Here is a 24525-nt window from a genome sequence, read left to right on the forward strand (position 1 = left end):
TGTGGTTTAAATTTTTATTATACAGGAAGGTAATAATGAACAGCCCAAATGTATGCCAATTACACCCTTGTCAATCATTAGTCTAATAGTCTATGGACACGTTAGATGTATACATCAAGAGCAATTCCCTGGTAAATGCCAAATCCAAAAGTAAAATGGGATATGGACATTTGAACAATTTTCAGTTGGCAAACACATTTGGACTTTTTGTCATTAGAGGACTTCTGACAATTCCTCTGTTGCAACATAAGAAACCTCTAGTGTGCACTATATGAAGTAGTTACCCTTAAGAACATATGTCACTACAAAGTAGCCTAATGATGCTAAACACAAGCAACCAAGAACCAATCACTAGGAATTCCCTTTCAAAGCAACTAGCAGCAGCAGATAGATGGGCTAATCTGCTGCCTTACCCTTTGTTCTATGGTGCCTTTAACTGAAGAATTCATTTTTTTGTTCAGGCACGCAAGGAAGGGGGAGAGCTGGGAACTAGTCATCTGGGCCGTAATTAGTCACAGCTCTCTGAGGCGGTGATTGACAGGAAAAGTGGCTTCTGACAGGCCACTTTCCCAGTCAATCACCCTGCAGAGCAAGCTGGCAGGCAGAGAGTTGCAACTAGTCACAGCCTAGGTGACTAGTTCCCAGCTCTTCCCCATACCCAAAATAAAATACTGAATTCCTGCAACTAAAAGGTACCACAGACCACACAGAACACATGATAAAGCAGCAGTTTACCACATCTATCAGCCACTTCTAGTAGCTTTAGGGTACAAACACACACAGCAGATACACAGCAGAAACGCAGCAGATTTGATACTGTGTTCAGTTATTTAGATCTAATCTGCTGCGTATCGCAGCAGTAAATACGCAGCGTATATGCCGTGTGTGTTTGTACCCTTAGAAGGAAATTCCTAGTGAATGGTTCGCTTTAAAAGGTGTGTTTACACAAAGATTTATCGGACAGATTTTTGAAGCCAGAGCCTGGAACAGACTTGAGACAGAACAGGTCATAAAAGGAAAGACTGAGATGCCTCCTGTTTACAAATCCACTCCTGGCTTTGGCTTCAATAATCTGTCAGATCAACCTCTGTGTAAATGCACCATAAGTATATCTATGGTTAGTGAAAATATAGAAGAATACCTAAAAAGAACCTTTGTCTTGTTTGTAATAACTGTCTCTAGCAGCCATTCCATTCGCTTATACAAAACAAACAGCAATCAAAGAATAAGCAGCAAATAAACACTATACAAGGAGAATTTTTAATGTTTTGTGCATAACTTTTTTTTTTTTGGGGGGGGGGGGGGGGGTGTTATACTTTTGTTTCCGCTGATTGTTCGTCTGTCCATTTATCCAATGTATAAGCAGTACATACACAGATATTCTTACAATTCAATTATATGTCATGCCTTCTTTGAAAATAACAGAGGATGTGTTGACCTCTTAAGCCCTGTCATGCCAGCTTCTTTCAAGCAGAAGGACTCTTATTGATTATTATGGTATGGGAGATGGAACAAAGTTTACAAAATGCCAAAAAGAAAAAAAAATACTTGCAAATTGCCTTTCAATATGCAGCTTGTATTGATAATTGACAGGTTTAGGATAAGTATGGGTTAAAATTTGCCAGACAGGTAGAAGAGGGGTTGCACATTCTCAGCTGACATGGAAAACAAGTAATTACTGGGGAGAGAGGGAGATATGTTACTTAACACACCAAGTGGATTTTTATCAAAACCAAAAAACATGCAACAATTGTTTTAAAACCTTTACTGCAATGTAAAATTGAAGTAAATGAGCAGTTAGAAAGCTATCAGTTTCAATTCCCTAAGCGGCAAGAAAACAGAAAAATAAACCTCCTGTGTGCATACTGTTTTCTAAGTCAGAACAGAAAGTGCCCACTTCACACTCATTGATCAGGGTCTCCTTAAATATCACTAAATAGAATTTTATGGAAAGAAAGCTTCAAAATGTATGTTCACAGCATTTACCAGGCTCCTGCGCACTCATTTCCTTTTATTACTTGTTGAAGCAGCACATAATCACCTACTTTTATTTTGGCATTTACATCTCACAAATTTCCTCAATGTCAGAATCCAGTGTTACCGGGAAATGGAAAAAACAAAACAAACAAAAAAAAACAAGATCTCCAGGTAGCACAGGCTACTTGCTATAGCAATGGTTTATGTTAAACGGAAAATGGAAAGCAGGGCATTACACTAAGTTTCTGGATCTAAGTATACTAGAAGAGATTGTATCTAGAGAAATTAGCGGATATTTTCAGAGGGAATAAATGCCTGCTGAAGATGGATTTTGGTTGTAATTTGCTTTCTTTTATTACTTTTAGCTTTACCATAATACACACTGCAACTGCTCAATTATAGCAGATTGATGCTTTATGTCCTAGCTTGTCTGATATTTCCCTAACCCACCCCACCCTTGACTACCATACACCAAATATTGTGGATATGAGCCCAAATCATCCCAGTAAATCCAGTGAGCAAAGTTAGTGTAATGCACTGGTGTGAAGTGAGATAAAAAATACAGTCTCTTCTTTTCAATCGTCATCAAAGTTCTGCTGTAAGAGAAAGTTGGCCGCAAGATTTTCATTCTTCTCACATGCGAAATAAGCCTGTACCACAAGTCCTTCAGGAAATCCTAATGCTTTTAGCTGGAGGGGAGAAATAAAGATTGACAGTTTTAAGCTTCTAAGTAAATTTAAGTTAGGTACAAAACTTACTGTTAAATACAATAAAGAACTTCTCACCATACAAGTGTTTTGTTTTTTTCAACAAAAACCCTTTTGAAAAAAAAAAAGTTCATTGGGACCTATGGAGGAGCTCTCCATCTTCTGTTCTATAAATCCTTGTGACATGCACCTACCCCTCAGGTCCTCTCTCTTATTTTACAGTTTACTACATTTGTTACTTCTATGTAAAATTGCTTGCCTCAAGGCTTTAGTTCCGACAACCCCTTTAAATGATCTTGCCTACACAAACATATTAGTAAATTTAGTTGATTTAACACTTAGGTTTTCTTCTATATCTTGAGACTGTAAAGTATTATAGGAAAATAAACTGCAGGGGCAGACCAAAAATCTCACAGCTTTGCACCTATATGCTTTTTTTCTATAGGCCAGAAAACTTCCATCACAAACTTTAACAAGGATAACCTCAGATAGAAACTACAGGACCATTCTACACAAGATACTTCATGGAGCCCCTAGCTTCAGGACCCCACCTGTTGTGAGTATTGACAAACCTTGTGATTGCTGCATATGGAGTAACTGTATGAAGATGGCACTAGGTGTTTATAGAAACAAGGATAAAGTGCTATCTTAAATCGATGCCTAACCCATGATATACAGCACACAATCGGTCAGTACTTTAGTTACTTACCCTTTCTATAGCTTCTTTTTCCTGAGGTGTGACTTGAATGTAGTTCATGTGACCACTTCCAGCCTCAGCTGCTACTCCTCCTCTTCCACCTCCTTGTCCGCCCGATTCTGGGACTGGATCATTTAACATCTGAATGAACTGTTCCTGATGTTGACTAATTTGCTGTTATTTAAAGACAAAGATTGAGACATCTGAATCTACACATAAGTCCATGATAGAAAAAATGATGCATAGAGAAAAGGTCAAATGCAATATTCCCATCTTCTATTAAAGCATACCTCTTGTTATAACTTTCAAAATCTAAATCAACAGGGGATGTGAGATATTTTTTTTTAAGTTATGCTCTAAAACAAAAGTATAGTTACTTGTATTCAGGTCTAGTCTCATGAAAGCGGCTTTTTAGTATTGTGCTGGTTAAAAAGAGACCAAAGTCCCGGCCAGTACAGAGAGTCACGGCTCAATGTGTCCATGGATCAAATGACTGCCTTCTCTCTGTGACTGTGCAGATGACTGGAATTTCCTGTGTTAGCATAGCTTTGTTTTAAAGGATGGTTAAAAAACAAACAACCCTGAATAATAAATGTAAATTGCAAACTTGCTTTATATCACATCTACTGTGGATTTTGATTTTTAAAGTTATAATGACAGGAACACTTTAAAGCGCTTTTTAATAGGGAAGTTACCTGCAGTAATGAGGGATTTTCCCGTCCGATCTGCTGAAGAAGTGCCGGTAATAAAGAGGGATTCTGCTGAATAATTTGCCTCATCTGCTGAAACTGAGGCTGATTCTGCAAGAAATCAAGGGGATTTCCTAGAAATAAAATAAATATATATTGTACATACATTGCACATCCAATGCCACAAAATAATGAAAAAAAAATTCTCCTTTAGTGCAAAAGAATGAGACAAGCCTGATAATTCTTAGTGTCTTACATGATACATGCAGAACTTCCTTTACCCTAAAAACAATCACGGTTGAAAGTAACATCTATATGGTGCACTTTTCTAACATAAACTTACTTTTTCCTGTGAAATGATGCAAAGTCTTACCTCCAGCAGAAGGTGTAGAAGGTATAGTAGAAGTTGCACCGGCTCCTGCTCCTGCTCCGGCTACCGCTGGGAGAGGTTGGGTGGGAACACTACTGACTGCCTGTGGTGGATCGGCAACTGCTTGACCTTCTCGGTCACCTGGAATTCCCTGAAATTAAAAAAAATCAATTTATCAATGAATAATAATTTCACATCAACAACTTTTTAGAATTCCACACCATAGTAACCTTGCTTTCACACAAGTGTATTTTCCTTTAGTACTGCATCCATTTTTTGTGGGAAATACAGAGCTGATAATCTGGCCATTCACATAGGTGTATAACACATACATGCATTTGAAAAATGCAGCATGCACGACACATCCATTCTGCTGATGGGAAATATCTATTGAAGTCTATGCGGAGGGATCAAAATAAAGATGCATCTGTATTTTATCCATATCATCAGTATTTTATGTGTATTAGGGTACAAACCCACTTGACGTATTTGCTGCGTGAATCAGTCTTAAAAATAAGCAGGCAAAACGCAGGTTGGCTTTATACAATTGTTCTGCATTAAAATACGCAATTGCGTATTTTTGAAGCGTGAAGCTACATGCGTTTTTCGCACAGGTTGTTAACAACTGATGCTTTGCTAACAACAAGCTTCACGCTTCAAAAATACACAATTGCGTATTGTTCTGTGTTAAAATACGCAATTGCGTATTTTTGAAGCATGAAGCTTGTTGTTAGCAAAGCATCAGTTGTTAACAACCTGTGCGAAAAACGCATGTAGCTTCACGCTTCAAAAATACGCAATTGCGTATTTTAATGCAGAACAATTGTATAAAGCCAACCTGCGTTTTGCCTGCTTATTTTTAAGAATGATTCACGCAGCAAATACGTCAAGTGGGTTTGTACCCTTACACTGGTTTTTCAAAGTGTAGGTAAACTTCCTACCTAGAAGACAGCACATCTGTACTTCCTGTACAGAAAACTGGATGTACTGCAGCATAAATACCAATGGGGAAATATAGCAGGAAATGTATGCCTAGACAAGGCTTTTGCTGATAACAGTTGACCGCTGGGGGTGAGAAAAGCTTCCATTCATCTTTGTACCACAAATCATTTAAAGCGAACCAAATTCTCTAGAAATTGTCCTCTTGAGATACTAGCAGCGGCAAATAGATGGGGTAAACCGCTGACTTACCCTATTTTCTATGCGGTCTGGGGTACCTTTATCTGAAGATCGCATCTTTTATTTGGGCGCGCGAGGCAGGGGGAGAGCTGGAAATTAGTTATCTGGGTTGTGACAAGTCACAGCTCTTTGCTGTCAGCGCACTCAGCGAGCCGATCGACAGTAAAAGCGGCCAGTTAGAAGCCACTTTTTCTGTAAATCACAATCTCAAAGCACACGGACTAGGCACAGTCCAGATGACTAGTTCCCAACTCTCCCCCTGCCTCACGCGACTGAATAAAAGACCGAATTCTTTAGCTAAAGTTACCACAGACAACCTAGAACACAGGCAGTAGAGAACACACAGGGCTGGACCTAAATTAGTTTCACACACATACGTGTGTGGGGTTATACTGTCATTTCTGAAGTGAAAAAGGAGTGAAAATGCGTACTCACCATAAGGAGGTATTCCACAGCCCTGTCGGGGTTGTTGAAACTAGCTCTAAGGGCTGCAATAACTTGCTCTCGCTCGTAGCCCATGGACATGATCTCGGTTACCATGTTCTCATATGACTGACCTGTTACTGAAATAATGAAAATCACATTAAGTTGAGGATAGCAAGAACTCTGTACAGAATTGTTGGTAAAACCTAAATATTACTTTGGCATTTTTATGATATAAACCTTTTTGGCATAGATCAATAGCTTCAGTACTAACGTTTCATTGATTAAAAGCGTGAGTATTTGGGAAATTTATGCTTGGCTTTAGTAAAGCCCACTTCTGTAACTATTCCAGGAAATGTTTTACAATAATACAGCTCGATGTGCACAGTATAACTAAACCATAAGAAAGGCTTGGCCTGAGCCCAGCGTTGTTCACATATAAAAGCATTCATTTAACAAAGGCCCAGTTTTTTTGGCACACAGTATCTTCTATAAAGAGGAATGACAGGGGTTCAGGGTGCAGCAGTAAAATTGAATTGTATATTCCAACCAGGTCATCGTTGTTCTTTTAAAAGTTTACCACTAATAATTCAGTCAAGAAACTAGAAACGAATACTACATATTGTACAGTAAAACTGCTTTCATTTAGCATAAATAAAACTAAAAGGTGCCAGACTATCAGGCAATCGAGATTTAACAGATTACACCCAGAAATGAACAAAATTTCCCCAAATGATTACTTCTACTATTAACTTTTAAATGATGTTTGGGGAAGCAACTGCATCGCTTTACACAGTAACATTGCCCCCATATAAGCCCTCTTAGTAGTTAGTTCCCTTGTGTGGGTAATCTCTCCGATTCAGGATGCTACGTATCTACAGTATTTTACTTTCAAAGGCTGTAAACCTGCCCTGACCAAGTCCATCTCACACAGATTCTGGTTTGTTACAGTGTAGGATAGGGCTATCAACTTTCACTCTAGGACATGGGAAGAGACTTTCTGTAGTTGTGTACAGGTCACAGAGGACTGTCCAGACTACACACAATAGTAACAACACCTCAGCTGTGAGTCAGACCTCTAGCCAATGAGACAGGAATGTATTTATGCTAGTGTTGCTGCACACAGTGATTGAGAGCAGCATGAAGTAGACAAATTGTAAATGTGAGCTATCATTTGTAGGAGATTCAGTTCTGAAGTGGATTTTGGGGGCCTTTATGTTAGGAACACCCATCCCTCCACCCCTCAAAGTATTCAAAATGACACTGAGGGTGCCTTGACACGTAACGTATTGCAGCGGATTTCCTGCACAAAATCCGCATGGTACAAATAAACGTACATAATACACCGCTGCAGAAATACATTGCCATTAAGTTACATAGTAATCATTATCACAGTGGATTTTATTGCGATAAACTCGCAGCGTGAAATCCGCTGCGATACTGTACGTGTGAAGGCACCTTGAGAATGTTTGTTAACCATGTAAGGGGTTCACAGAAATTAAAGCAAATAAAAGAAACTCAACATTTATTGAGATTTTTTTTTAGAAATATCCCACGTGGCCCCAGAGTGCTAATTGACTCCACCACAGGCCTCAGACATGAAGAAGCAGCTGGTAAACTCTGGCGGTCTCCTTTATCTTAGGATATTTTACAATCACCATTTCAGGTTCGTAGTTGCCTTGGTATTAACATAACACACACCCTTAAAAATACCCTATGTTGGAAAATATACTCCAAGGAATTTAGTAAAGAAAGGCATCTGGTGTGTTTGATGAGCATTTGCGGTTTTTGCCCTGCTCTGAACCGCCGCGGTCCTGGGTGCCGCATGTAGCCTGGGACCGCGGCTATTAGCGGGCACGGTCCGATCGCTAATTAAAGGAGAAGTCCGGCGAAAATTATTTTTTTATATGTTATTGCTTATGGAAAGTTATACAATTTTCTAATGTACATTAATTATGGGAAATGCTCATATACTGCTATTTCCCTTAATTTAGTGTATCAGGAAGTGTTAGAATTATCTCTGAAGCAGTGACGTCACGACCAACGGTGTAATTCCTATGGAGTGTCCAGCAGGGGGCGCTCTATATATAGAAGTCAATGAGTACCATTGACTTCTATATATAGTGCGCCCCTGCTGGACACTCCATAGGAATTACAGTGTATGTAATGTAATGTAATGCACTGTACTGTTGTGACTTTATGAATACATTTATGGAATACATTTGCAGGGCACCGAGCAGGGAGGGAGAGAGGGGCCATCTACCTCCCCCCCCCTTGCTCGGTGCTGGGAACATATACAAAGCACTACTCCCCCATTATCTGCAGATAATGGGGGAGTAGTACCTTTTGCTATCCCTATCACCGCCCGCGCCGCCGCCGCTCACACAGGGGCTGCTGTTCATGCCCCCCCGCCGCTCCCCCTCCTCCCGGCATCAAACTTACGATCGCGCCGCTGATTCCCCGCCGCTCCTAACTACCCGCCCGCTCGCTCGCCCGCCCCGTTCCTGGCCGCCGCTCTCTGCTCATGCCGGCCGCGTCAGCCCGCCCCCACCCCGGCCGGGGACACCAGGAAGCGCCGTGCTCCCGGCCGGGGTGGGGGCGGGCTAACGCGGCCGGCATGAGCAGAGAGCGGTGGCCAGGAACGAGGCGGCCGAGCGAGCGGGCGGGTAGTTAGGAGCGGCGCGGGCGGCGGGGAATCAGCGGCGCGATGAATAGCAGCCCCTGTGTGAGCGGCGGCGGCGGTGATAGGGATAGCACAGGTACTACTCCCCCATTATCTGCAGATAATGGGGGAGTAGTGCTTTGTATATGTTCCCAGCACCGAGCAAGGGGGGGGAGGTAGATGGCACCTCTCTCCCTCCCTGCTCGGTGCCCTGCAAATGTATTCCATAAATGTATTCATAAAGTCACAACAGTACAGTGCATTACATTACATTACATTACATACACTGTAATTCCTATGGAGTGTCCAGCAGGGCCCACTATATATAGAAGTCAATGGTACTCATTGACTTCTATATATAGAGCGCCCCCTGCTGGACACTCCATATGAATTACACCGTTGGTCGTGACGTCACTGCTTCAGAGATAATTCTAACACTTCCTGATACACTAAATTAAGGGAAATAGCAGTATATGAGCATTTCCCATAATTAATGTACATTAGAAAATTGTATAACTTTCCATAAGTAATAACATATAAAAAAATAATTTTCGCCGGACTTCTCCTTTAAGTAATCAGATGCAGCTGTCAAAGTTGACAGCTGCATCTGATTATTATATGCAGCCTGTTATCTGGTGTCTAGTGGGGGGGGATCGCCCTCCCCCCGTGACGCAATCGCGGAGTCCGGTACCTGCCGAGGTCTGTGCCGTAATGGCGCTGATCCTGGCTCGGCACTCTGTTGTTTTGCCGAAAGCAATCGAGTGCCGATCTCATTGATTTATGCAGTATAACTATACTGCAAAGATCTTAATGAGAGATCAGTGTACTTATACTAGAAGTCCCCTAGGGGGACTTCTACTATAAAAGTGTAAAAAAAAAAGTGTTTATTAATAAAAAGCCCCCTCCCCTAATAAAAGTCAGAATCACCCCCCTTTTCCAATTTTATAAATAAAATTAAACAAACATGTTTGGTATCACCGCACGCATTATCGCCCAAACTATTAATTTATCACATTCCTAATCTTGCACGGTAAACCGCGTAAGCGCCAGTCTTACCCCAGGGCAAAAAAATGCAAGTGCTATGGCCTTTTAAGCACAAGGAGGAAAAACGAAAACGCAAAAATTTTTATTGGCCCGGTCCTCTAAGGGTTAATGCATGATGTAAAAAAACTTTTAGAATGCCATATTAGTGCCCAAAATGTTGTGCCACCAGACAAACACACTTAAACTTTAAGTTCTGCCAAGCTCTTTGAGCTCATTTTTTGCAGACTGAAGTGACTTTCTAGTGGTACAATTTTGGAGTACATGTGACATTTTGATTACTTTTCATTTTCAGGGAAATAGGTATTAACAAAAAGTTGTAATTTTGGCATTTTTTATGTACCTTTGTGATGGCACTCATAGTGCAGAAAAAATGATGCAATACTTTTATTGCTTAAAGTGACGCTGTCACACCCCCCCACCCACCCCCCCTGCCGCCCCCCCACACACACACAATGTATTTTTTTCCAAACTATCCACAAGCTTAGATGCTGCACATTTGATATATACCTGTATAAAACCTGGCTGGCTCTAAAATTGCTTAATTTTAGTCGGTGAACAGTGTCACCTAGGTGGAGCTTCATGTCAGTTAGATTCTCTCTCTATTGGGAGAGGGGGGCCAACTGCTGTGAAGCTCCGCCTAGGTGACATTGTCAACCGATAAAAAGAAATGCTTTTAGGGTAGAAACACAGACACCAGATTTTACGCTGCAGATCCCTTGCCTGTAATTTTAATGAGAATACATACTTGCAGCGGGAGTGACATCCTGCTACCAGTATCTAAGTGACAGCCCCTTTAATCCGCCACTGGCCGGTACATCCATTACCTGCTCCACAATCCAGCTGGATGGCCTGCTCAGCCAATCAGTGCACTGTCCCTACACAGCCACTGATTGGTTAAGCAGGACGTCCAGATGGCGGAAGCCCTTGAAGCAAGCTGGAGCGTTGTGCAGGTAATGGATGTACCAGCCGGCAGGGGGCGTAGGGTGCACAATAGGGATGCACGATGCACCGAAATATCGATACTACTATCGATATTTCGGGCAAAAAAACGGTTCGATACCAGGATTTCCTGGTATCGAAACTTTAAGTTAAGCAGAGAACACGGTGGGCGGCTAGCTGAGCGCCGGCCGTGTTCTCTATGTGCCTCCCCCTGCAGTCTCCTCCTCTGCTCTCCCTCCCTCCGCTCCCATTGGCGCCAATTTCAAATAGCCGGCACTTAGCTATTGCTAGTGCCGGCTATTTAAGTATATAGATGCCGCTGTCACACTGACAGCGGCATCTGACCCCTCCTGAGCCCGCTCCATATACAGCGGGGGTCGGCTACTGTGTGTAACAGACCCCCGCTGCTGGTGTCTCTCTGATAACAGAGTCCGGCTCCGCCAGACTCTGTTATCAGAGAGATGATTTATGCCGAGGAGTCGGAGCTGCACGGAGGAGAGCGGCTGGAGAGGGAGAGCGGGAGAGGAGGACGGAGGAGAAGGCTGGAGGGAGAGCGGGAGGTCCGGGAGAGAGGACGGAGGAGAGGGAGAGCGGGATGTCCGGGAGAGGAGCCGGAGCTGCACAGAAGAGAGCGGCTGGAGATGGAGAGCGGGAGGTCCGGGAGAGGAGCCGGAGCTGGAGAGGGAGAGCGGGATGTCCGGGAGAGGAGCCGGAGCTGGAGAGGGAGAGCGGGATGTCCGGGAGAGGAGCCGGAGCTGGAGAGGGAGAGCGGGATGTCCGGGAGAGGAGCCGGAGCTGCTTGGAGGAGAGCGGCTGGAGAGGGAGAGCGGGAGGTCACGGAGAGAGGAGGACAGAGAAGGCTGGAGGTGGTGAGGATGAAGAGGGAGAGCGTGGGTCTGTGAGACGCGGGAGAGGAGGCCGGGGGAAGTGCAGCACATGTGAGGATCCAGCCGGCTGGCAGGTGGGGGAGGTGGCCGGGGCTGAGAGGAGCAGATAAGATCGGCTGTAGTGTGTGGGATCCTGTGTAACCTCCTCTTCTCTTCCTCCGCAATCTTGGTAACTGGTGCAGCAGAGCTGTCTTAGTGGTGGGTAGTGCAGGAGAGCTGTCTTAGTGATAGCTGATGTAGCAGAGCTGTCTTAGTGTTATCTGATGCAGCAGAGCTGTCTTAGTGATATCTGATGCAGCAGAGCTGTCTTAGTGTTATCTGATGCAGCAGAGCTGTCTTAGTGTTATCTGATGCAGCAGAGCTGTCTTAGTGTTATCTGATGCAGCAGAGCTGTCTTAGTGTTATCTGATGCAGCAGAGCTGTCTTAGTGATATCTGATGCAGCAGAGCTGTCTTAGTGATAGCTGATGCAGCAGAGCTGTCTTAGTGATAGCTGATGCAGCAGAGCTGTCTTAGTGATAGCTGATGCAGCAGAGCTGTCTTCGTGATAGCTGATGCAGCAGAGCTGTCTTAGTGATAGCTGATGCAGCAGAGCTGTCTTAGTGATAGCTGATGCAGCAGAGCTGTCTTAGTGATAGCTGATGCAGCAGAGCTGTCTTAGTGATAGCTGATGCAGCAGAGCTGTCTTAGTGATAGCTGATGCAGCAGAGCTGTCTTAGTGATAGCTGATGCAGCAGAGCTGTCTTAGACAGATATCACTAACTTTATTTTTAACACAATAAAATAAAAATAGTCCAAAAATTGGTATCACTGTAATAGTGCAGGGGTATTATATTTCTACCATTTTTTTTTTTTTCTTTTATACTTTACTAAGTATCGAACTGGTATTGAGTATCGAAATAAAAAAGTTAGTATCGGTATCGAACTCAAAATTCTGGTATCGTGACATCACTAGTGCACAATATCATCAAGTCAACAACAACCATCAAATATCCCTATAAAAAAAGGAAAACGTACATTCTCATTGTCAATACAGCAGAATCGCATTCCAGTTTAAGTTTTACACAATACATATTACTATAGCGTTACCAGTACTGGGATGTAACAATCCTTTCTTTAACCACATACTGCATTCTAATATATCCCAATACTGACCATTTTTTACATTAAAGGAGTACTCCAGGCACCCCCTGTAAAATCTAAACTCCTCACACACTGGGGGGTGGTTACTGCCTTCCTCTCTGTCACATTTCTTCCCACTCTGGCTGCTTTCGCTGCCCCCTGCACTGTTCTCTGTTGCTGCTGATTACATCTCCAGCTTCCTGTTAGGACCAGTGTCTGCGTGCTGCATATTCCTACAGTCCCCATCATGCCTTTTTCCCTGGCCTGCCTCTGTATACCTCCCACCTCCCCCGCCCTCCATCCCTAGCTCCTCTATTCCCCGCCTCCCTCCATCTATTCCCCTCCCACTGCACAGCTTAGTCCCCTACACAAGCACTAATGGTAAATACTGACAACCCAGCCCCCTTATTTGGGTGTCCAGTGAATAAAGACTGCAGCCACCATTGTCTACTTTTAATATTTCATGATGCTGAGGGTTGTGGTTGTGCAACCTGGAGTTGCACAGCTTGAAAAATTACTACCAGCATCATGTCCAAGAGACAATGATGGTGGTAGTAGTTCTGAAAGCTGTGCAACTGCAGCTTGCACACATACAACCCCCACCATCATGCCATGCTGATACTTGATGATGGTGATTGTGCTTATGAAGCAGAGGAGACCTCGGACACCAGATTCAGCTATAACTCAGCTGCTGACAGCAAGCAGCAACATCTTTCAGGAGCTTGAACACGGCCAGGATCTTCCAAGGAGCATTGAAACAAACCCTTTCAGCTCCAGAAAGATGTTGCTGCTTGCTGTCAGCTGCTGGACTATGAGTTATAGCTGAATCTGGTGTCTGAGGTCTCCTCTGCTTCTCAGTCATTCTGGAGGAGAATCCTGTAGCATCAGACACCAGTGATCTCCTAGCAGGCATCTGGCATTGAAAGGGTGCCAAATGCCTCCTATTAGATCTGTGACATCTGATGCTGCAAGCAGCTGCCGATCTCCAGGATGACTGAGAAGCAGAGGAGACTGAGATCGCGCAGAGGAGGGAGCCCGACAGATAATTTAGTATGTATTGTAAAACTGGGCGGGCAGAGGAGTGGGGCGGGCAGAGGATGTGTTGAGGGGTGGGTTTCCCTGTGACAGAGAGGAACTACATCACGTCTCAATATGGCACCTGTGGAACAGCACTGAGACATGATTTAATTCCTTCTTCCTGAACTACAGAACTTCCTGTGGGACTTTGATTCTTTGAAAAACGGGTAACATTACAGCTGTCCTAATGAGTGTTAATGGCAATGTTATATAACTTTCCTTTGTAAGTGCAGTGTTAAATTAAGTAATTTGCCCGGAGTATCCCTTTAATACATTTAACCAGAAAACTCAAACACTTTACCTACCGAGTGCGCTTGTGGCATCTTCAAAAAGGGAAGGTCGAGAAGAATCACTGGGTATGCTAGAGTAAAAAAAAAAATATATATTATAAAAAGAAAAAGAAAGTTAACTGGTTGTGATAGATATAGTAAAACTCAAAGTGGCTCCTCAGCACTGCTGCTTTTTAAAGGAGAAAATACCAACCAAAATGGAAAACAAAACATACCTATTACATACCTAAATTACAGCCACTAAAATAAGTAAAACCAATGCTTTGGTAAAAGTGTGGTCATACAGGCATTTCGCCAATTTTTGTTTCACAAAAGCATGCTTATATAAGTGCAACCACATGTAAAATAGAAAGTATAGAACGGCCTTATAAAAGTAACTTCTGTTAGTGGATCTGTATAAGAAATTGGGAAAGTTGCCTGCTCACAGAAGGAAACCCTAGGGAAGCTATGACGATGTAACCCCCATAGTATTTTCCTCGGGTAAGACCTTTCTGCCCCTCCTGAGAACCCTGTGAATGTTAAATTCTAAATATGCAGCAGGTGACTTTCCACAGCAGCACAGCTCTGGAGGGAGCCTAACCCCTTAAGGACGGAGCCAATTTTCGTTTTAGTTTTTTCCTACCTGTGTTTTAAAGGCCATAGTACTTGCATTTTATCACCTAGAAACCCACATGAGTCCTTGTTTTTTGTGTCACTATTTCTACTTTGCAATGGCAGACTTAATTTTTGCATAAAATATGCTGCGAACCCATAAAAAAAAATTATATGCGGGGTGAAATTGAAACAAAAACGCAATTCTTTTTCTTTTGGGGGGAGGGGCGTTGTTTTTACACCGTTAGTCCTATGGAAAAACTGATTATTTATGTTCCTTAAGTCGGTACGATTAAAACGATATGTAACATTAATAACTTTTATATTATTTGATGGCTTTAAAAAAAATAAAACCTTTCACATAAAATAAACGTTCCCTAAAATCGCTCTATTACCATGCTTATAACGCTTTTATTCTTTGGTCTATGGAGGCCGAATGAGGTGTCATTTTTTGCGCCATGATCTGTTCTTTCTTTCGGTACCTTGATTGCGTATATGCGACTTTTTGATCACTTTTTATGACATTTTTCCTGGATTTGATGAGCAATTTTTCACTTTGGCGAGTTTCTGCGCTAACGCCGGTTTCCATGCGAGATCAGGAATGTGATAAATTAATAGTTTGGGCAGTTACGCACGCAGCGATACCAAATATGTTAATTAATTTATTTTTATTTATAAAATGGGAAAAGGGGGGTGATTTAAACTTATTAGGGGAGGGGATTTTTTTTTATTAATAAAAACACTTTTATTCTGACTCACAGTAACTAGAAGCCCCCCTGGGGGACTTCTATATACACAGCACTGATCTCCCATTGAGATCAATGCTGTGTATATAATAGAGCAATGATCCATCAGATCATTACTCCATTATACTGGCCTGCTGCAGACCACATACATGGAGTGCCAAGCCGGGATCAGCGTCGGAGCGACGCCGAGCCCCAGCCGGCTCAGTACAAGGGATCTCCCCTACACGATCGCATTGCATGGGGGTGGGGGAAGTTATACAAATCCCCACTATACACTTATTACGGGAAATGCACATAAAGTGCTTTTTTCCCTGCACTTACTACTGCATCAAAGCTTCACTTCCTGGATAAAATGGTGATGTCACGACCAAACTCCCAGAGCTGTGCGGGCTGTGGCTGCTGGAGAGGCTGATGGCAGGGGGACACAGGGCACTGGAAGGACACTGAGCACCCCCTGCCATCATCCTCTCCAGCAGCCACAGCCCGCACAGCTCTGGGAGTTGGGTTGTGACATCACCATTTTATCCGGAAAGTAAAGCCTTGATGCAGTGGAAAAAAGCACTTTAAGTGCATTTCCCGTAAGTAGTATATATTGGTGATTTGTATAACTTTTAGGGGGCAATACAATACTAAAACAACATTTTTTGCTGGACTTCTCCTTTAAAAGGAGAAGAGGAAGGAGGTCAACTGCATCTCTGATTCAGGAAGCTCCAGTGGTATTCCATAAATAGACAGCACAGTCAAATGGTGAAGAACAGCACTCACAAGGCTCTTAAAGAAAGTTTTGCTATTTAAGAAAGTTTAGTTCATGAATGGACAGTACTGTCAATGGATCTTTATAAGGTTGCCAGAATATGGATACCCATGATAGATGCCATGCATTGAAAAACATTACCTATAGGCTAATATGGTATCAATTCAACAGTGAAACTTTCTTGAAATCCACCATGCAAATATGGACAGAACACTACTTATTCATTTAAGTCATACTACCAAAATTTGAGTAAATAAGGATAAAAATATATAAAAAAAAATACCTGCATTCAGTTGAAGAAGGGCTTACTGTTTCATCAGGGCTTTCTGTTTTCTCTTCAGCTTTTTCCTCTTTAGGGACAGAGATGGTGGTGGGCTCTGTAACGAGTGGACTGGGAACAGGGACGTTAGGAAGGGGGAAAGGGAGAGAGACAGGTGCATTGGTTCGAGCAATAGGTGCGTAAGTCAAGGGTGGTGATGCAGGGGCTGAAGTAGCAGTGCAGGCAGGCTGTGATGGTGCTGGCGCTGGTGAAGACGACCCAGTTGCAGCCTTTGGCTTAAAGACAAAAGAAAAAAAAAAGGTTACTCACAAAAAATGAAGCATTTTGTATAATTATATAGATGGCTGAAATAAATTATGTATACTAATGATATACAAATGGTGTTAATAGGCATACATATTGGGAGGAACTTATCAAAACTGCTAAATTTATATTGCACAAGGCCTGGTGCTGCGCTAACTCCTACTCTGCAATCAGGCCAGCTGCCACATTGCAATGATGCAGGGAAAGATAAGTAACCCCCATTATGTGCATACTTATTCAAAGATTTGTGTCACTACTAATAGTTCTAATACATCCAGAGAGATAACCACATAAGACTAGGGATAAATGGCAAATCTGCAGGAAGGTGGTCAGTGAATGGTGTCATCTTGCAGGGGTACTCCACTTAATAAAGCACAGCTTCCCGCTTCCCCCCCCGCTCTTACCCGCTAGCTGCCGACATGTGTAATAGCGCTGGCAGCAAGCAAGGAGCAAGCGAGTGCTGACCTAACAGGTCGGCACTTGTTTGCTCCTATGCAACGCCCTGTGTATTAGGGGCTTTACATTCTGCAGCTGCAAAAAATCCTCACTTCCTTGTCCACATGGTCTCGGCTCCTCTGTCTAACCCTCCCTTCTGAGGCCATGAACTCAGTCCCTTCTGTTGTCAGGCAAGCTGTAACACCTCATCTCTAACCCCACCCACCACTGACATCACACCATCAGTGAGCACCTGACGCAGGGGGTGGAGAAACAGAACATAGGTAGCCTCCAGAGCAGGATAGGCAACATTTTGGCAAAATGGCTAGTTGTACAGCAGTGAGAGAGTTAACAGAGCTGTACTGTGAGGAGGGGCACAAAAGGATCTTGTGTGGAGTCCAGACAGTGTTGTGAGGTAAAATGAAGCAAATTAAGTGTGTGAGGTAGAAACAGTGAGAGAAAAAAGCCAGATTTATGTGAAAACAGCAGCCACAGATGACAGCACAGGAGCTGGGTTTGCCACAAGGGGAGAGAATTCAGCCCAGTGGGAATCAGATGGATAACAGCATAGGACTGGTGAAACTCAGGAATCCCCCCTGTAAGAAGCAGCCAGACGGGTGGGTGCTAGGAAGCATTTCATCATTCTCAACACTGATGTTTCTATCTGTTGGAGTTTACTGTATATTCCCTCAGAATCTCAAAGAACTCACAATATCCCACACTGCCATACCATAAGAGTGGCTATACAAAATATATAGATATTTTGTTTACAGTGTAAAACAGAAGCAGATAGAGCCAGTCATGGTCAGATACAACAAGATGAGGCAAAGCATGCCAGAATATGTAGTTTCCTGACTGGCCCAATCTTAGATATAGATTGGCTTTTAGAAAAACTTGTAGCTCAGGAACGACAACAGCTAGAAAGACTGGATATGGCTCAAAATACTCAGGGGGACTTGTTGAGTAAGGGCCCTACTACAGCAACAGATTATCCAACTTTTTTTTTGTTTGTTTTTTAAAGCCAACGCCAGGAATGGAGAAAAAGAGGAGAAATGTCAGTCTTTCCTTTATAATCTGTTCTTTGTTTATAGTCCACTCCTGGCTTTGTCTCAAAATCTGTCAGATAATCTGTTGGTGTAATAGGGCCCTAAGACCAGCTAGGTTTGGAAGCATTTCATTTTTTTTTTTTTTTTAGCTTTAGTGGATTACCCCTTTAAATCTAATCGTCTGGCTTAAACATGACTGTCAGTTCATAACCAATTGTGGTTCCCAATGCAACCCTAACCAGTTATCTAAGCCCCAAAACAGAAATTTTTGATCACATGCCCAAAATCACTGTGTAGCTCTATATACACCATCACTAGGTGTACTGATCCTACTAACAACGCAATGTACATTCTAATAAAAAGAAACACTGGGAAACTTGCAGAGGCCTAACTATAGACGTTCCTATGTACGGAAAGGATGGGGCCAATCGGGAGAGATAACCAATGTTCGTCCATCAGTTATTGAAGATGTACGGCCAGCTTTACTTCTACATAGTTACATGGTGCAACAACGTTGAAGTCATTCAAATGTGGAGACAATTGACCTCCTGTTCTTGGGATCAATGAGGGTCCCAATGTCAGGGACCAAACACCTATTAGCTATCATGGGGACAGATGATAAATATTTGTGGAAAAGCCCCCTCAACAGCTTCATTCGCCAGGTGCAAATATAAACTTACTTTTGTCACCATAACCACTACAAAGTTTTTCTCATCAATTTTGTATTCTTTAAGCGCTGTGTCATCATTAAGGATTTTACCTAGGATGAAAAAGAAATGGTATAAGATAGACGTCTACCATATTCAGTATAATCAGAGCAATACAAAATCGATGCAGGTATATCGGGCTCAGTTCACATAAGCAATTGGAAATCCTTTAAAAAAAAAAAAAAAAAAGCAGGAACAGTGCAGTCAGCAGTCCTGTTCTTAGCATCATCAATATAGGAACAGCGACTGATAACTGATGGACTCATTAGGTATAATGTGGACATTACATTAAGATTTGTCAGCATTCATTATAAACAGGAGCCATGGAACTACTGACTAGTAAGTTTCATAACATGTATTTAAGCCAACAGAGCCTGAATTTACCTGCATAAATTAATTTTTGGCCAGCAACTGGAAATGCATCTTTTCCCTTCTCTTGTTCAATCTTCTCCTTCAAAGCTTTGACCTAGTAAGGGAAAGGATTCGGTCAGAACGTACAGAACAGTGTAACAGCCTGGTACAATACAACCCTCTCTATTCCTCCCCCTATATGAGCTTTTTGCTACTTGCATCGATAATTCACAAATTGCTGCTAAAATATTGCCTGAGACAACAGATGGTTTATAAACTCAATGAGAAATCAGGTTACATGACAATAACTGCATCACCTGCCGAACGGACCCCAGGACAGATCTTGGATTAAAAGCAGCTATCTGAAGGTACAAGTGGTTTGGGGGGAAGGGGGGGGGGGGGTCAGATTGTGGGTACAGAGTCGCTTTAACTAGTCAGCAGCCAACATGCCGAACAGTTTGGGCTTGTCTGGACCCAAAAGCTTGGCATTTGACTTGCGAAGCCTGCGGTTGTAGGCAGGGCTGTGGCGTCAGTAAGCCGCAGCTCAGACTCCAGCTCCTTTATAAATGGCCAATCAGACACCAGGGGACTTATTTTTCACACGGGTATAAAGTAGATCTGGCTTAGTAGCTTGTTCCTAATGTCCTACATGATCCTGGGGCGACTTCTGAGGGAATAAGGCAAAGATATAAAGCAAATTCTCCTGTCGGTGTCCTGAAGAACTGAAAACTAGACTAGATAGAGCAGGTGGTCTTTTCCTGCTGACAATCTTGTTTTTAAATAAATATTCACAAAGTAAAACTGCTATCAATGCCAGATACCTATGCTGTAGAGGTCAGACAGAGACCCATATTTATCAGCATCTGCCCCTCCGAATCACCTAGATCCCACAGTAACTACCCGCTCCGCCAGTGACTACAGCTGTGTCCTACCTCTCCCACTGACTGGCCAAGTGGGCATTTCTGAGTGGGGCCGTGACATCACAGGATCGTAAGCCTGGCAGGGGACCGTAAGCCATGACCCTGCAGGGGCATGGGGATGGGTAAATAGGACTACTTTATCCCACGAACCCCCTGCCCCCCCTGGATTTTCCACAGTTGCCTAGAATACTATTTTTATTTCTGCCTCTCTGACGCACGCAGCCTGCCAAAGCGCGCGCAGCCCGCCGCGGCCAAAGCGCGCGCACACAGCCCGTCGCGGCCAAAGCGCGCGCGCACACAGCCCGCCGCACCCATAGCGCGCGCGCACACACAGCCTGCCGCACCCATAGCGCGCGCACACACACACAGCCTGCCGCACCCATAACGCGCGCACTCACACACAGCCTGCCGCACCCATAGCGCGCGCACACACACAGCCTGCCGCACCCATAGCGCGCGCACACACAGCCTGCCGCACCCATAGCGCGCGCACACACACACACAGCCTGCCGCACCCATAGCGCGCGCACACACACACACAGCCTGCCGCACCCATAGCGCGCGCACACACACACAGCCTGCCGCACCCATAGCGCGCGCGCACACACACACAGCCTGCCGCACCCATAGCGCGCGCACACACACACAGCCTGCCGCACCCATAGCGCGCGCGCACACACACAGCCTGCCGCACCCATAGCGCGCGCGCACACACACAGCCTGCCGCACCCATAGCGCGCGCACACACACACAGCCTGCCGCACCCATAGCGCGCGCACACACAGCCTGCCGCACCCATAGCGCGCGCACACACAGCCTGCCGCACCCATAGCGCGCGCACACACAGCCTGCCGCACCCATAGCGCGCGCACACACAGCCTGCCGCACCCATAGCGTGCATACACACACAGACTGCTGCTGCCATAGCGTACACACACACACAGCCTGCTGCAGCCATAGCATACACACACACACAGCCATAGCGTGCACACACAATCTTCTCCCAGAGAGAAGACACCACAATGTTTTCTATGAGGGGTAAGCCGCAGCCAGACTACCCTCACAGCAGCTTATCTATTAAAACTAAGGAATCTGACAGTGAAATTCCATCATGCCCAATCCCTGTCTCGACCGACATTATCTGTTGGTAACACTCAGTTCAGTCATCATCATAAAGTATGACTGTCACTGCTTAGACTTAGGACCCTATTCCACCGGACGATTATCGTTCAGATTATCGTTAAATCGTTCGAATCTAAACGATAATCGTTCGGTTGAAATGCAGTTAACGATTAACGACCGAACGAGAAATCGTTGATCGCTGTATAAGACCTGGACCTATTTTTATTGTTGCTCGTTCGCAAAACGTTCGCGAATTATTCGCATTGAATAAGACATTGTTCGGTCGTTTGCAATAGATACGAACGCAATAGCGAATAAATAGCGAAGAAAAATGATCGCTCAAGCACTGGAGGCCGGCCGAGCTGCCCCCAGTGGGAGGGAATTCCCTTCCCTCTAGGACGCAGCTCCATTCATTCTAATGGAGCCGCATCATACAGGGGAGGGAATACCCTCCCATTGGGGGCGGCCCGGCCGGCCTTCAGTGCTTGAGCACCGGACGGTTCTGATGCATAGAACGGCGCTGTGCACGGGAATCGGGCCGCGATCCGAAAAACAGACCACGGCACCGACTTCCCCGTGACGGCGCCGTTCGATCCGTCGGTTTAGATTAAAGAGGATGTACCTGGGGGCACATCCTCTTTAAAGGTGTTATCCAGGCATAGAAAAACACTGCTGCTTTCTTCCAGAAACAGCACCTCTCTGATCCTCAGTTCTTGTTTCATTGAAGTGAATGGAATTAAACTGTAATACCACAGACAATCTGGTGACAGGGGTAGTGCTGTTTTGGCAAGACAGTGGCTGTGTTATTTATAGTCTGACAATCCCTTGAATGAAGAATACTTTGATCACATTCGTGGACACACTTGTAATTATAAAAGCTAGATTACCCCTCTGACACACGTTATAAATTAGAGCCCTATCACACAAGGAAGCAGCTTCTCTGTTCACTGTGTAGTGGTGGTGACCAGTGTTGAGTAGATCTGTCAAAATGTTTGGATTTAGCAACGTTATCTGAATCCGAAACGCTCGCTCAGCATTTGATTCCCTGAGGCTGCAGAAGTTGTAAAAGTCTTAATAAACACGGATATAGCCATAGGCCTTATCAACGTTTTCCTTGCAGCCCTAGGGCAGAAACCAACTTCTGCACCTGCGGAGAATCCTACAACTTGGCAATGTGGGGAGATCTAATGTTTTACTGCCCCAATAGTTGCCACCACTGAGTAATGCCCCCCTGGAAGCACACGCGGGTACACTGGGAACCAGTCATTGCCATACACAAGGCACCAGAGCCCAGTGACTGGCCGCCCTGTCATGTGATCAGAGGATTATAGATATACAGGGGAGACAACCCAAACTGGCAGGAACCCCGATAGCGCTCCACCATGTGAGCCGTCAGACACCACTAATAAAGGTGATCACCTCAGCAGAGACCCTCCCCATCTGCTGCCATCTTCCAATGTCCACTGCAGCATGAGGCCCAGTACTTATGATGAAGCAGGTCTCTCTATACCTGGCCAGACCACAGCCCTGCATCTTATGGGCGCCAGAAGGGCACGCTGGGGCTTGTAGTTCCATCCTACCACCACACCAACATCCTCTCAGGCCGTGCGCGCCACATCACACATATATATACTGCTGCGCACACCACGTGGTCTCGCCGCGTCCCCGCCCCCTAGTCACATGCTCACTATCCAACAAGCAAACAGCAGCCGAGAGCGCGCATTACCCTCCCCCCGTCATTAACCCTGTCACCGCCATAACTGTGAAAACGTGTCAAACCATCTGTCAACGGGCCAGTTGGCGCCTGTGCCAGGTGTGACCGACTGGTGCCGCCCGTGCCCAGGCCGCTAGCACACAGCCAGCCCCGCCGCCGTGCCCAGGCCGCAGCTCACCGTCTCCTCGCAGTCGATGTCTATCTTGAAGGTCTGCTGCTGCAGGGTTTTCATAGTAATCTGCATGGTGGCTGCGCTGTCCGACCCTTCCGGTCCCGCTGTCTGCTGTGTGTTCCGGCCTGCTAGAGCTCAGCAGCGGCGAGGCGGTGTCTCCCGGACGCTAGGCTTCCGATCCCTGGCTCCTTGCTGGTACTGCAGCGAAGGCCGCTCCGTCGCGGTGTGTTGTCAGTGTCGGGCGGCACGCAGATGCCCGAATACGCACTCCTCTGGCTCACGGTTATTTCGCTGTCTCATCAGCACGGCCTGTCCGCCGCCATCATGACTTCGCTCACTGCCAGGCGCGCGGGCCGCACGACGCATGCGCACGCTTCACACAGGGGCGGGGCCCGAGTCTCTGGCGTATGGGCGGGGCCTTTGGACTGACGTGACTGGTCTGCGCTCTCCAGAACGGCGAGCCTGATAGAACGCTGTGATTGGTTGGGGAGCGCTGTACCCGGGACACCTGCTCCAGCGTGTGTGCTGCCTCAGCGCAGGAAGCGGCGCTTTACTTTATCTCCTGCCTTTAACAACCAATCACAGAGCAGCTCTCATCTTGGAAGAGAGGAACAGGAATTGAGAGCTGAGCTCTGATTGGTTGCCTGAAGGAACTCAATAATAATAATAAATCCCACTCAATTTGTGTTTTGAAGGTCAGGGAAAAACCCATTGGGGGACATTACCAAGAGCCCGCCTCTGGTCCTGCGCCTGTCGCACAGCAGGTACAGAGATCCTGCTTTGGAACAGATGTAGGCCTCTGCCATGTTTCATCCCTGTTAGCAGGTATAAATCATGATGACTCAGACCACGCCTCCTCTCCCCTTGTAGCACCCACCGCCCTTCAAGCAGTCGGGGCTTGCACAATAAGGGTGCATGCACACTACGTAATGGCGATGGAAACCTCGTTGTGCATTCCGCAGCTTGCACCCGCCAGTGGACTGATGTGGGCGCGCGCATCTCCGCCGTGTCATAGACTCCATTCTATGCACATGCGGATCCCGTCGTCTGTCCAAAGAATGAACATGTTCATTCTTTGGACGGAGGGCAGGCCTCCCCCATGCATAGAATGGAGTCTATAACACTGGCGGAGATGCGCGCACTCGCCAGCAGACTGATGTAGGCGTAGTGTGCACGCACCCTAAGGGCCCTATTCCACCGGACGATTATCGTTCGCATTATCGTTAACGATCTCAAATGACCGTTATTGCGAAAGACCTGAAGACGTTCACTCATTTCCATGGAACGATAATCGTTACTTATGATCGTAATTGCGATAGTTT

At 45.0% G+C, this 24525-nt stretch overlaps 1 protein-coding gene across 1 annotated transcript; it reads right to left on the reverse strand.

The window, feature by feature from the left end:
• Positions 1-23575, reverse strand: RAD23B (RAD23 homolog B, nucleotide excision repair protein). Its single transcript, XM_069962014.1, has 10 exons — positions 23210-23575; positions 19309-19390; positions 18898-18977; positions 16437-16708; positions 14078-14133; positions 6055-6182; positions 4444-4591; positions 4077-4204; positions 3394-3555; positions 1-2666 (listed from the first exon to the last, which is right to left on the reverse strand). Exons 1-10 carry the CDS (start codon positions 23273-23275, stop codon positions 2553-2555), a joined length of 1236 nt encoding a protein of 411 aa, XP_069818115.1. The 5' UTR covers positions 23276-23575; the 3' UTR covers positions 1-2552.
• Between the last annotated feature and the right edge of the window lie 950 nt (positions 23576-24525).

The sequence above is a fragment of the Dendropsophus ebraccatus genome, chromosome 3, assembly GCF_027789765.1.
Source record: "Dendropsophus ebraccatus isolate aDenEbr1 chromosome 3, aDenEbr1.pat, whole genome shotgun sequence".
NCBI lineage: Eukaryota > Metazoa > Chordata > Amphibia > Anura > Hylidae > Dendropsophus > Dendropsophus ebraccatus.

Excerpts from the sequence above, each read along its gene's own strand:
- RAD23B (XM_069962014.1), bottom strand. The coding sequence starts at position 23,275 with ATGCAGATTACTATGAAAACCCTGCAGCAGCAGACCTTCAAGATAGAC. Across the intron at positions 18,978-19,308 it reads CCAAAAATTAATTTATGCAG|GTAAAATCCTTAATGATGAC; the intron begins GTAAATTCAGGC and ends TTTTCATCCTAG. Across the intron at positions 16,709-18,897 it reads TAGTGGTTATGGTGACAAAA|CCAAAGGCTGCAACTGGGTC; the intron begins GTAAGTTTATAT and ends TTTGTCTTTAAG.